Here is an 11,414-nt window from a genome sequence, read left to right as displayed (position 1 = left end):
AGGCCCCCGCATGGGGCAGCCGTCCAGGCAGCCCTGCCAAGCCCTGGAGGGCACCGTGAAAGCTCAGACAGGCCCCTGGGCCCTGAACACAGGCCGCCTGTGCCCCGCGTCCCCACAGGGCAGGGGAGTCCCTAAGGAAGTGACCTCAGGCAGAGGGAGCCTTGGGCAGCCCCGGAATTTCTCAGATGCTTGAAGGGGACAATAAGTAACTGAAGACCAGGTGGGGGACAGCAGTCCTGAGAACACCACCGGGGAAAGATGACAGCAACAGCCAGGAGGCCACTGGACCGTCCACACTCACCCCAACTTGGCACACAGAACCCCTTGGAATGAGCAAAACCCCAAGGAAATGTATTTGGAACTAGGGAGACACCTCAAGGAGACTGAGATTAAGTATCTGTCACCCGGCCACAATGAGGATTTCCAACAAAAATTCAGTTGACTTATAAAAAAAAAAAAAGTGGCATTTTGTGCATATTGAAGGTATAAACTGAGTTTGTTTTTGTTTGTTTGTTGTTTTATTTTACTTGCTGTGATCTACAAATATCTGTTGAATGAGTGCACCCCTGATTGTACTCTGCCCGGATTCAGTTATCAATTCACACGGTGTCCCCGACTATGTCCGTGGTTTGAGAGAAGGGACAAGCCTCCTCCACTTTAAATCCTGCACACATACTCTGTGCCCAAGTTCCCAGTGCCCGGGCCTTCAACCGAATTACTATAAATACGTGGAGCTTTTTTCCAGGCTTCAAGATCCAAAAGCACCCCTTTCCCGCCTCCCCCCGCCCTTCCCTCCCACCTTCTCAGAGCTCATCCAGTTCCCAAAGTCTGGTGCACACGCAGACGGAAGGAGGTGGGCCTGCTCGTGTCGTCTGCTGCGTCAACACAGCCTGGAAAGTGAGCCTGTTCGGATTTGAGACATGTCCACCTTCGGCAGATGACCTCTGCCCTGTCCAGCAGCCGTGAGCCTTGGTGTGGTCTGAGGTTTGGGGCCGTGAGGTCAGGCTCATTCCAGTGGGCTGAGCCCCTGCACTGGGTTGCTTGTCCTGGGAGCCCCTGAAAATGTATGAGGCCAAGGACTTGGGGCTTCCCGGAGTTGGCGCCTTGAGTCTTGGGCGCCCAGACGACCCGGACTACCAGACCCTTTTCCATGGCCCCTGCCCACGGCCTCCTCTCCAGCCGGGTCACATGCAGTGTTTTATCCTGGGTGCTCAAAGTGATGCCCACACAGTCTGCCCGAGCACTTGGCCTTCGTAGATACGCAGTTTGTCTCTTGGCTCGTGTTTGTAAGTTGTTCCCTCGTGTCTGTCCTTTCTCTGTGACCACAAGGTCAGCAGTTGTCACGGGCTGGCCGCCTAGCTGTCTCCCTAGCTGGAGTCCTCCCTGCCTTCCTGGACACCGCCTGAACCCAGCTCTGCCACTTACTAGCTAGTGTCCTTGGCATGTTGCTCAGGTTGTTGTGACCACCTGACCACCTCCCCCTGGCTCTGTGCTCCTGCTCCTGGCACTGATCGCTCCGTGTGACAAAGGTCTGTTGACCTGCCCACCGTCCCCACCAGATGAGGCTCTCCGTGCCCCGTGCTCAGCGTTGCCCCGCCACAGAGCAGCGGCCGAAGGAGACGGTTCCCAGTCTCTCTCCCTTCCTGCTCTCCCGCCAGCTCCCTGCTTCCTCCTCTCCCCGCCCTCCTCCTTCTCCCACAAGGCTCTTCCACGGCCAGTTCCCATCTCCCCACCATTTCTCCCCAGAAGCCCCTTCACTTGCTCTAGGGGGTGAAAAACTCCGGGGTAGAGACTGTGATTTGGCAGAGTCTTTTATTAAAACCAGGTGAGTCACTCCATTAGCTGAGAAGGACACTTGTGTTCCAGACGTGCCACGCCTCCCGTGGGCGGGGCGTGACTGCCCCGCCCTGCCCAGACCCTCATTGCACAGGGACATTCTCCTGTCTTCAGCGGTGGGGGGATGGGTCAGAGAATTACTGGGGCTGGGGCTCAGTTTCCAGCTTGGATTGGGGGTTCAAGGTGAGGGAGCAGGTGTGGGTCAGTTTGGAGGTTGGAAGGAATTGGGTTGGAGTTGAGGTGAGAGGAGAATTAAGTTTGACCCACACTCAGCAGTCCACGGTGAGCTAAGGGCCGCGGCTCCCTGTTCCCACAGTGATGACCCTCCGCAGGGAGCCCCGCCCCTGCCCGGCCCACGCCCCAGCACCCCCTCTCCCGCCCACCTCTCGTACACCAAGCAGACACTCAGAAGCAAACTCTAGGACTACGTGAGATTCAGTCCCCACCTCCCCTGCGCCAGGCCCAGGTGGGTGGGGGCGGGTGGGGCTCCGGGGCTTAGCCCTGGAAGCCCAGCTCCTTGTACTTGGCCGCGATGTCGTTCCGGAACAGCTCCAGGGCCTTCTTCATGGCCCCCTGGGCGTCGGCGCCGAAGTCCCCGGAGTGCTTGCTCTGCAGAACCTGGATGATGGCGTCTGAGATGAACTGCAGGGAGGGGACAAGGGTGCAGGTCACTGGACCGGACAGCCAGAAGCCAGGTGGGAATCGCATGGAGCCCCATCTCTCCCTTCCAGGGCCATTTATCCAGCACTTACCATACACGAGGCTCTTCGGAGTGGTCTCCACAGATTAACTCCTCTAATCCCCACGACCCAGAAGACAGGGTCATATGGGGAAAGTGAGGCCCGTCTTGGTACAGATGAGGAAAGGTTAAGCCATGTGCCCAAGGTCCTGCAGCCAGGGGTCCAGCTCATCCCCTACCCTCCTCAGCTCGTGCTCAGGACCAGAACCCAACCACAGCCAGGCAAGAGGTCGGTCCGCCACCACAGGGGTGGAGAACAGGAGGGAGGGAAATGCTCACACTCTGTGATTTTATCCAGCATTTTGCAGTCAGAAAATCTTGAAAGAAACCATTTCCATCCGCATGTTTTGATTTTTGCATTAATCAAAATGCAAAATGGCATTAATGGCTGAGTGTGGTCACTGCTGTAATAGCCTGGGGGAGGGGCAGGGGCAGAGCATGGAGTTCCCTGTGCCCAGAGCAGCCCTGGAGTTCACAGTGTTGGTGGGAGGAAGGAGAGGAGGCGGACAGGCCCAGGCCTGCGGCTCACCCCCAGGACAGTGCTGGCTCACCCCCAGGACAGTGACGGCTCACCCCCAGGACAGTGACCCCTTGCATTGGCCTCGCCATCACTGGCTGTTTGCACATCCACACTGTCATTACCAGGAACACGGAGGTGGGAAAACCTATAGCACGAGGCTGCTTTAGGACGGGAAGGTCTCACGGATGTAAAATGCTCCTGCGCTTTTTTAACGATTTGCTGCCAGCCACAACGCTGGCCAGTGGACCAGGCAGGGTGCTTACAGAGGCCCAGATGGGGCCCTGGCTGGTGTGGCTCAGCAGTTAGAACATTAGCCCACGGACCAAAGGGTCTCGGGTTCAATTCCCAGTCAAGGGGCATTTATCTGTGTTGCAGGTTTGATCCCCAGCTCTGGTCAGGGTCGTGCTGGGGGCAACCAATTGATGTGTCTCTCTCACATCGATGTTTCTCTCCCTCTCACTCTCCCTTCCTCTCTTCCACTTTGTCTTAAAAAACCAATGGAAGAATATCATGGGGTGAGGATTAACAACATCAAAAACAAACAGAGGTCCAGACAGAGGTCACAGAGCACAAGGACGGGCTAGCTGGAGCTTGCTCGGGAGACTGTGGACGACTGCCTGCCGGACAGAGCCAGGGACAGAGCCCGGGACTGCACCAGGTTGGGTTGTCCCATTTTCTCGGGGCGCCCAGGGGTACAAGTGACTGGAAGCAGGGGCGGGAGTCAGCGTGCTGAGGGAGGCCTCAAGAAGCACAAGTCCACCCAGCAAACACCATTTGGCTGGAGAACAACAAGCACCTACCTTTGGGCCTTGATTTGGGGACATATGTCAAGTTCACCTTCAATGTTATAAATGCAGCAAAATAAAGTGGGGCTGCAAGGGTGGTGCAGCGAGCCCTGCCCTCGAGGGACTTGGGAGACCCAAGTCCCAGGCTCAGCTCTGCTCTGACCCACCATGTGTGACTTCACCTGGAAAGGGACCCCCCGCAGGCCCCCCCAGTCAGCCTTTCCTGAGTCTCTGGCAAAGCGACTGATTTCTAGAAAATTGTGGGATGGGCCACTGGACAAATGAGAAAAGACAGTGGCCCTTAGCACCCAGCACCCTCTGCGGCCCCTCATTCCCAGGCGGAAGGAGCCGTTTCTCATGAAGTTCGTGGAAGGAGGTCCCTCGGTGAGGGGAAGAACGTTCGTGGGCTCTGTCTTAATCGTTTGCAGCACATTACACTTGTCTGCACAGACCTGGGTTCTAGTCCGCTAGCTGGTGGGGCAACCTGGCTACCAGGTTTTCTCTCTCAGCCTCAGTTTCCTCCTCCTTAGAGAGGGTGTCGGTCATTCCAGTTGTACCGTGAGCCCACCACTGGGGCTCGGCCATGGGGGAGAGCCCGGCTCTGCCCTTGGGGAGCGTGGTCCCAGCCAGAAGACAGCGGGGAAAGCAGATCACAACACAGCCGGGCAGGGGAGGACCAGGCGCCTTGGCTCGGGGGAGGGCTGGCGGGGGAGCAGCTGACTACCTCGTGCAGGGGCGACAGCTTCTGAGCCGAGCCGTGGACGATGCACAGGGATTTGCCAAGAGAAGATGGGGTGGGGGGCTCAGCACGCGCAGCCTCAAAGGCAGGGCTGTCTCCTCACGTGATGCTCGGGGCTGGGCGGGCAGGATTGCTTGTGTGTGATTGTATGTGGGGGCCCCTAGGGGTTCAGAGAGGTGAGGCTGATGCGGGTGCTGGTTGTTGATGGGGGCACGTTGTGTCACAGGGATTAAGCACTTGGGTTCCAGGGTACCACAGGTCAAACTACCTCCTGGCTTATTAGCTGTTCGACCTTGGGCAAGCTGCTTAACCTCTCTGAGCCCAGACATGTAAAATGGGGGTAAAAAAGGTACCTGCCTGGGGCAGAGACTGCTGATTGCCTGCCCCATGTCCATTTTCTTCTCCTTTCCTGGTAACAGAATGTTAATTGTATTTGGAGTGTCCATAAACTACATTCGCCAGCTTCCTGTGCTTCCTTAGGTGTGGTCTTACAACCAACTTCTGGCCAATGGGGCGTATACAAAATTGTTGAATGAGATTTCCGAGACTCCTTATTCCAAACAGGAAGCCTTCCTTTCTGCTGCTTCCTGTTTGGAATATGGACTAGATGGCTGGAGCTCCAGCAGCCATCTTGGACTATGAGTCAACTTTGGATGGCAGAACAGAAAGAGCCTATGTCCCTAGGGCTTCCATACCAGTTCTGGACTCCCTACTTCTGACCTCCTTTTTTGTGAGCGGAAAAGAAACCACTGAATGCAATTCCTAACCTTTTGGTGTAATTGTGAGAATTCCATAGAGTGACCCAGGCAACTCCTACCACCATTCTCCTTATCCTCGTGGGATGCCAGCCCGTCTGCTGCTCTCACTCCTGAGCACGCACCTATGCACATGACCCTTTGTCCCCAAGCTCCCTAGTGCTCCCTGTCACACAGCCCCTCCCCCCTAGGACACCCGAGGCTCTGTAGCTTCACCTGTAAATATGCCAGAACCAGTAAAGCCAGCCTGCCGGCCGCCCCCACACCAGACAGAGCCCCAGCCACTGAGCGGCCGCCTCGAGTCCTGCGTGTCTCAGATGCCCAGTGGCACAGGGTTGAGCTGGCATTCTGCAGGAATGCAGGCCTCACTCGAAGCCTGGCTCTGCCATCTGCTACCTGTGGCCCTGCACAAGCTACTTGTCCTCTCTGTGCCTCCGTTTCCTCATCTGTCAAGTGGCCATGATAACAGGACCTACCTGTGGAGACAACGCAAGCTGGCCCCTCTCCCCTTCTTCCTTGGTAACGACATACAGCTTTGGCAGAGAAATATCATCTCAGTCACCCCAGGAGGAAGGCAAAGTAGGTGACCGCCCACTTTACAGATGAGGAGACCGGAGCAGTGACATAGGTCACCCAGCAAGATAGTGGCTGAGCTGAGACTTGAACCCAAATCTCATCACTTTGAGGCCTCTCCTTCCATCCCCCCGCCAGCCCCTGGCCCTGCTCCCCACCTCCAGGTACTTGACGGGGATCTTGTGCTTGGTGGCATGTGACTGGGCCAGGGGCTTCAGCTCCGCCTCATGCTGCCCCTTCTTCTTGAGGATGCCCCCCAGGGCGGTGAGCACGGTGGTGCCGTGTTTCTTCAGGTCCTCAGAGGCTTTCATCTCGTCCTCTGTCTTCAGGTTCTTGAACTTTTCAAACTTCTCTAAGGTCTCAGGGTGGCCCTTAAAGAGACTGTGGGCACAAGAAGGTCTGGAGTCAGGTGCGGGAGCACGCGGTGGGAGCTGGAGGTGGCCAGACTCGAGTTCAAGGCTGGACTCCCTCACGCCCCCCAGCTGTGTGACCTTGGGCAATTCACTTCACCTCTCTGTGCCTCCGCTTGCTCCTCAGAGAAATGGGGACGAGTCCCTGCCCTTAGAACTGCTGTAGGAATTAAATGAGGTCGTATCTGCTGTGTGCCAAATAATACGGGCAGTAGACATGCTTGCCATTATTACGTTTTATCATTTCTCTCTTCTCCGTTGTTATTGTGAGAGGCGGGAAGGGCAGACATCGCTGCAATGCACCCCGGCTCTCTCTGAGGAGGGCGGACGGCAGAGTGGCATCCAGGGTGGAACGGAGACGGGGGCCCAAGGACACTGGGTTTGTTGGGCACCTGCCGTGTGCCAGGCCTTGTGCCAGGCTCTGCCCCTGCACTTCCTTGAGAGTCATATTATCCCCACTTCACAGATGAGGGGACGGGGGCTCGGAGGGGTGAAGTCCTAGTGCAGTATTACAGAGCTGGTGTGAGCAAGAGCCAGACTGAAACCAGGTCTGAGTGACAAAATGGAGTTCGTGCCGGGGACCATCTCTGCAGCTTCGGCCTAGGGACCCTCCTTGGGCTGCTTGCCCACCTCCAGCCGCAGGTGCTCACTGCTGCCTGTGGGAGGCGCTCCGCTCGGGGCAGCTCTCCTGCTGGTTCCGAGCCTGCGCCCTGGCTCCCTGCACCCCTGGGCCCCTTGCACTGCAGCCGCGGAGGCCTGGTGGGAGCTGCCTGCCAAAGACCAGGCCCTCGCTCCTGCCAGGGCCCGTGAGCTGGCACAGAGGGGCGCCCCCGTGACCCCGAGCAGGCACCTGCAGCCTTGGACCTCAGTCTTTCCTGCCTGGAAAGGCTGGCGTTGGTTAAAGGGAGTCATACCTGGCCCTGCGTGGGGTGATTTTCCCATCTCACTCCTGGGCCAACAGAGGACCACCGCAGTAGGTGACAAGCCCAGGGTCACGGGGCCAGTTGGTGGCAGAGCCCAGAACCAAGCGCAATATTAGACGGCTCCATAACTCACCCTGTCCATTGGGTTGCACCCTGAAATGTGTGTGGGAGTAACCCTGCCTGCCCAGGCTCTCTCCTCCTGTCTAATGGCCCAGGTCCTTCAAAGATTCCTCCTGTGTAGCTTCCTGGCTCCGGGACCCCTTAAACCGGCTGCGGACACACTCCAGTTTGCATGCGTTCCAGCACACACCCGTGCTCACATCCACGCACACGCACACACACACACGCATGCACCGCACAGCACAGCTGGGAGCACTCCCTGCCCCAGGGGTGTACCCCCCAGCTCTCCCAGAAAGCCCAGGGCTGTCCACGGCCATGTCTAATGTCACCACCTCACCCCGGGCCCGGGCCAAGCCTGTGTGTCACTGACAGCTCATGTCTGGCACCTTCCGCCCCAGGGTCCAAAGCTCCTGGCTATTAGTATCTGGTGACAATGAGCCTGGAACTCCGGCCTGACATAAGCGAGACCTAGCACCCCAGGCCGAGGCCTGGCGTCGGGACACCGGAAGGGGACTGAGGCCAACACCTGGGACCCAAAGGGGCCAGGGATCTCAGACATCTTGGGAGTCCTCCAGATATCTGGGAGAAAACCTGGGACTGAGAATTTCGGAAGCTGAGTTCTGGCCCCAGCTCTGTCTCCGATGTGCTGTGTGACATGAAAGAGGCCACTCACCCTCTCTGGGTCTTGTTTCACCCAGCTGTAAACCTAGCTCATTTCTCAGCCTCCAAATTCAAGGGCTTGGCCCTGGCCTCATCCCCTACTCTGAGCACCAGGCACCACAGGGGAAGCTCAGATCCCTTTCAAACAGTACAGAGTGTGTCTAAGGAGTGCCCCCCGAAACGTCCGCCCCCACACAGCCTGCAGCTGAGGGTCCCCAGGGCAGCCACAGAAGGCCACACCCAGACTTGCGTGACAGCAACAACCCCATAATAAGTCGCAGAAGGCCCTCGCCCTGCAGAAACGCCCCTTGCCTAGTGCATTCATCCCCAATTCCATCATCGGCCCGCCTGGTTCATCACAGGTCTGCAGGCAGCTCAGAGAGAGGGGGCCCCGCGGGAGACGGAGGGCTGTCGGACCTGCACAGTTCTCTGCTCCAGAACCAAAGGACCAGAGGGGGGATGCGCCAGCCTCCGGGCAAGAGCACAGCCGTGGGAGCAGACACGCTGGACCGAGCTGCCTGGATCTGAATTCCAGCCGTGGGACTTTGGGCGAGTGACTTAACCTCTCTGTTAAATGTGGAGATAAGAACAATACACACCTTGCCGTGTGAACTGCTCAAACGTCCGCTGCCCTCCTCCTCCTCATTTCTACGCCCACCCCCACCTCCCGCATCCTCGGCACCACCTCCGTGGCGCAGGATCGCGGTGAGCATCGGGGACTGTGGGTTCTGCCTGCAGCTGCCATCGGCTGCCTGAGACTCTCGGGCCGTTTCCTCTCTGTACTACGAGCATCACTGGCCACCAGCAGTGATTTTCACATTTTTCATGACCTCGAAATCCTTTGTTCAAATGTAAAAGTTAATAAAGCAGGAACGTTTGGGCAAGCGCAGGAAAGGCAGGGGCCCGGGGCCCACGCAGCAGCCCCCTCGCTGCTGGGTCCGCTCCTGGAACCAGGTTCTCCGGCTGCCCCCCAGCTCTCACGTTCTAGAACTTTGCGGTCATGGTTCGCCGCGAAGCCCTCGGCATTTCAGTAACAGGCTCCACTGAACTGAATTGCCCTCTCTTGTCATCCGAGGCATGGGAGAAATGACCTTCCAGGTTCATTATCTGAGGCACAACCAAGAGGCCGGGTCACCCAGGGGCATTGGCAGGCCTGGGAGTGAGCACCCTTCCCCTCCCCCTCTCCCCCCAGCACCAAGAAGGCAGAACCAGTTGTCATGGTCTCTGCCTGTCCCACAGCCTAAGATGTGATAGGGCATCGGGCTCTCTGGAGTCTTAAGGAGCCACGAGCCTTAAGCATCACGTCTTGTCCCTGGCACCTGGCCCGTGGCAGGACTCTCTGACCCCCACCCCCCCGGGAAGAAAGAAATGTTTCCCCTGATGACACAATACCCCGAGTCTCCTTCAACATATCCAGGCACTACCTTGGGGTTGGCAGACCTCGAGTCACCTTGGAAAGTCACCTGCTCTGCACACTGGCCGCCCACTCGCTGCCTCCTCTCCGGCAGCAGGGGATCGTGGGCTTGGAGAACCCCAGGAAGTGAGGGCGGGCAGGAGCTCAGAGAACCCTTCACTCAGTCAATAGAGAAACAAGACCCAGAGAGGAGTCGTGGCTTGTTCAAGGTCACACAGCAAATTGGTAGCTGAGGAGTTGCTATCAGCTTGGGGCTGAGTCTTTGATCCAATCAGACAGGATCTACTGCAGCCCTGGCGGCCGGATGACAGAGACGGGAGGAGAAAGACGTAAGAAAACACCCTGAGACACCAGTCAGAGTTCACAGAGAGCTTCCTCGGCTGTCCTCCCTCAAGTGTCTCCATCATGAACCAGCCAGGGCACAGACCCCGGAGAACAGCCCCAGACACGGGAGCTGGAGGTGAAGCCCAGGGGAGACCGGAAGGACATCCGAGTGCAGAGAAAAATCTGCCCCAGCTCAGAACGAAGGAGACATTCATCTGTCAATTCAAGGGCGAAGGGCAATCCATTCACTCACGGCAACCCCGCAGCAGGCGTTCGAGGTGCCCCACGCAGGTGTTGGGTCTGGGCTGCCCCAGAGCAGGGGAGAAGAGGCGAGGGGAGGGGGTCGCTCGCCGTGTGGGGTGGAGGGCCATGGGAAAACGAGGTTCTATCTACAAGCCACAAGCCGCCCCCTATGTACAAAACTTGGCATTCTTTTTTCTTTGGTTTACTCGGGAACCCCTCGCTCTAGGAGGCAAGATGTATTTTGAGGCCACGCCGCTCTGAGCTCTCAGATTCAAGACATTCCCAAAGTCAAAAGAAGTCACTATTGGGCCTCTGTCGTCTGTTTTCGAATGATAATACTCGAAGGGTCCCAAGCCGGGCTCCATCTAGAACAGCTGTTAACACCTAGGGCTCACTACCTGCGGGCACCGGTGCCGGGCCCGTCCCTGCCTCATCTTACTTGATCCCCTCTTCTCCTCTGCAGTGTAGATACTGGGGTCCCCCATGGTGGAGGAGGAGGCACCGAGGCTCAGAGAGGTTGTGTACCTCCCACAGGTCACAGAGCTGCTCAGTGGCAAAGTCAGGGTTAGAGCGACATGTCTCATCTTGAGGGCCAGGTCTTAGCCTGGATACTTCACAGACCTGTGACTCTGGGGGACGTCTGTGCCCTCATGGGTCCTTTCTGTCCTCATCCAGTGAGTGAGGCAACTGGGTAGGGTCTCTCGGGGCCCTGGTTAACTCTGTCTATGATTCCTCTTGGTGAGCTCTAGGCAGTCCGGGTTTCATCACCACACTTCTCTCAACTGCTCGCAGAGGTGTGTGGGGGGGTCCCCTTTCCTTTTCCACCCCAAACCCTAACACTTAGAAACAAAGAGGGACCACATAGCAAGTCAGTTAACAAACTCAACTAACGCAGCCAACTGGTCAACCCCGGGGCTGTCGGACACCCTTGACCTCTGGAAGCAGTGGTAGGACCATGGAATCTCTTCCTTTTACCTGATGAGGACCTCTTGCCCATGGCCCGGGAGGTCAGCCTCCACCTTCCCCCAGATATTCAGCACCAACTGCCATTCCCCGTCGCTGAGCCCCATCGCGTAGCCTGAAGAAGACAGAAAGAGCAGGCGCAGGTGACTGGGTGTCCTGGCCCTGGCAGCTGGGGAGTGAGGCTGCCTGGCCCCACAGGGTTTTATACCTTCCCGATGCTTGACACAGATCACTTGACAGCTTGCCCCACCCCCACCCCCACCTCCATGCAGGGTCTAATCTTTGCCTTTCACTAGCCCTTACATGGAAGCTATTTTAGGGCAGGCTCCATTGTGGGGAGGTAGGACAACTCAGGCCACATGGAGATGGGGGTGGTTGTGTGTGTGGAAAGAGAGGGGAGGAGGTTGGGC

The 11,414-nt window shown here is 57.6% G+C and overlaps 1 protein-coding gene across 1 annotated transcript; it reads right to left on the bottom strand.

The window, feature by feature from the left end:
- Positions 1 to 1,793: 1,793 nt before the first annotated feature.
- On the bottom strand, positions 1,794 to 11,178 carry MB (myoglobin). The gene is made up of 3 exons (XM_036251889.1): positions 11,017 to 11,178; positions 6,106 to 6,328; positions 1,794 to 2,478 (listed from the first exon to the last, which is right to left on the bottom strand). The coding sequence occupies exons 1-3, from the start codon at positions 11,109 to 11,111 to the stop codon at positions 2,332 to 2,334; spliced, it is 465 nt and encodes a 154-aa protein (XP_036107782.1). The 5' UTR covers positions 11,112 to 11,178; the 3' UTR covers positions 1,794 to 2,331.
- Positions 11,179 to 11,414: the final 236 nt, after the last annotated feature.

Source organism: Molossus molossus, unplaced genomic scaffold (assembly GCF_014108415.1).
Source record: "Molossus molossus isolate mMolMol1 unplaced genomic scaffold, mMolMol1.p scaffold_m16_p_10, whole genome shotgun sequence".
NCBI classification, from domain to species: Eukaryota; Metazoa; Chordata; class Mammalia; order Chiroptera; family Molossidae; genus Molossus; species Molossus molossus.
Note: the sequence above shows the minus strand (reverse complement) of the source record. Positions and strands in the feature narration are given on the sequence as shown.

Coding starts and splice junctions, on each gene's coding strand:
- MB (XM_036251889.1), bottom strand. CDS start 11,111: ATGGGGCTCAGCGACGGGGAATGGCAGTTGGTGCTGAATATCTGGGGG. Junction 6,329..11,016: donor GGGCAAGAGGTCCTCATCAG/GTAAAAGGAAGA, acceptor TTGTGCCCACAG/TCTCTTTAAGGGCCACCCTG. Junction 2,479..6,105: donor TCCCCGTCAAGTACCTGGAG/GTGGGGAGCAGG, acceptor CCCTCCCTGCAG/TTCATCTCAGACGCCATCAT.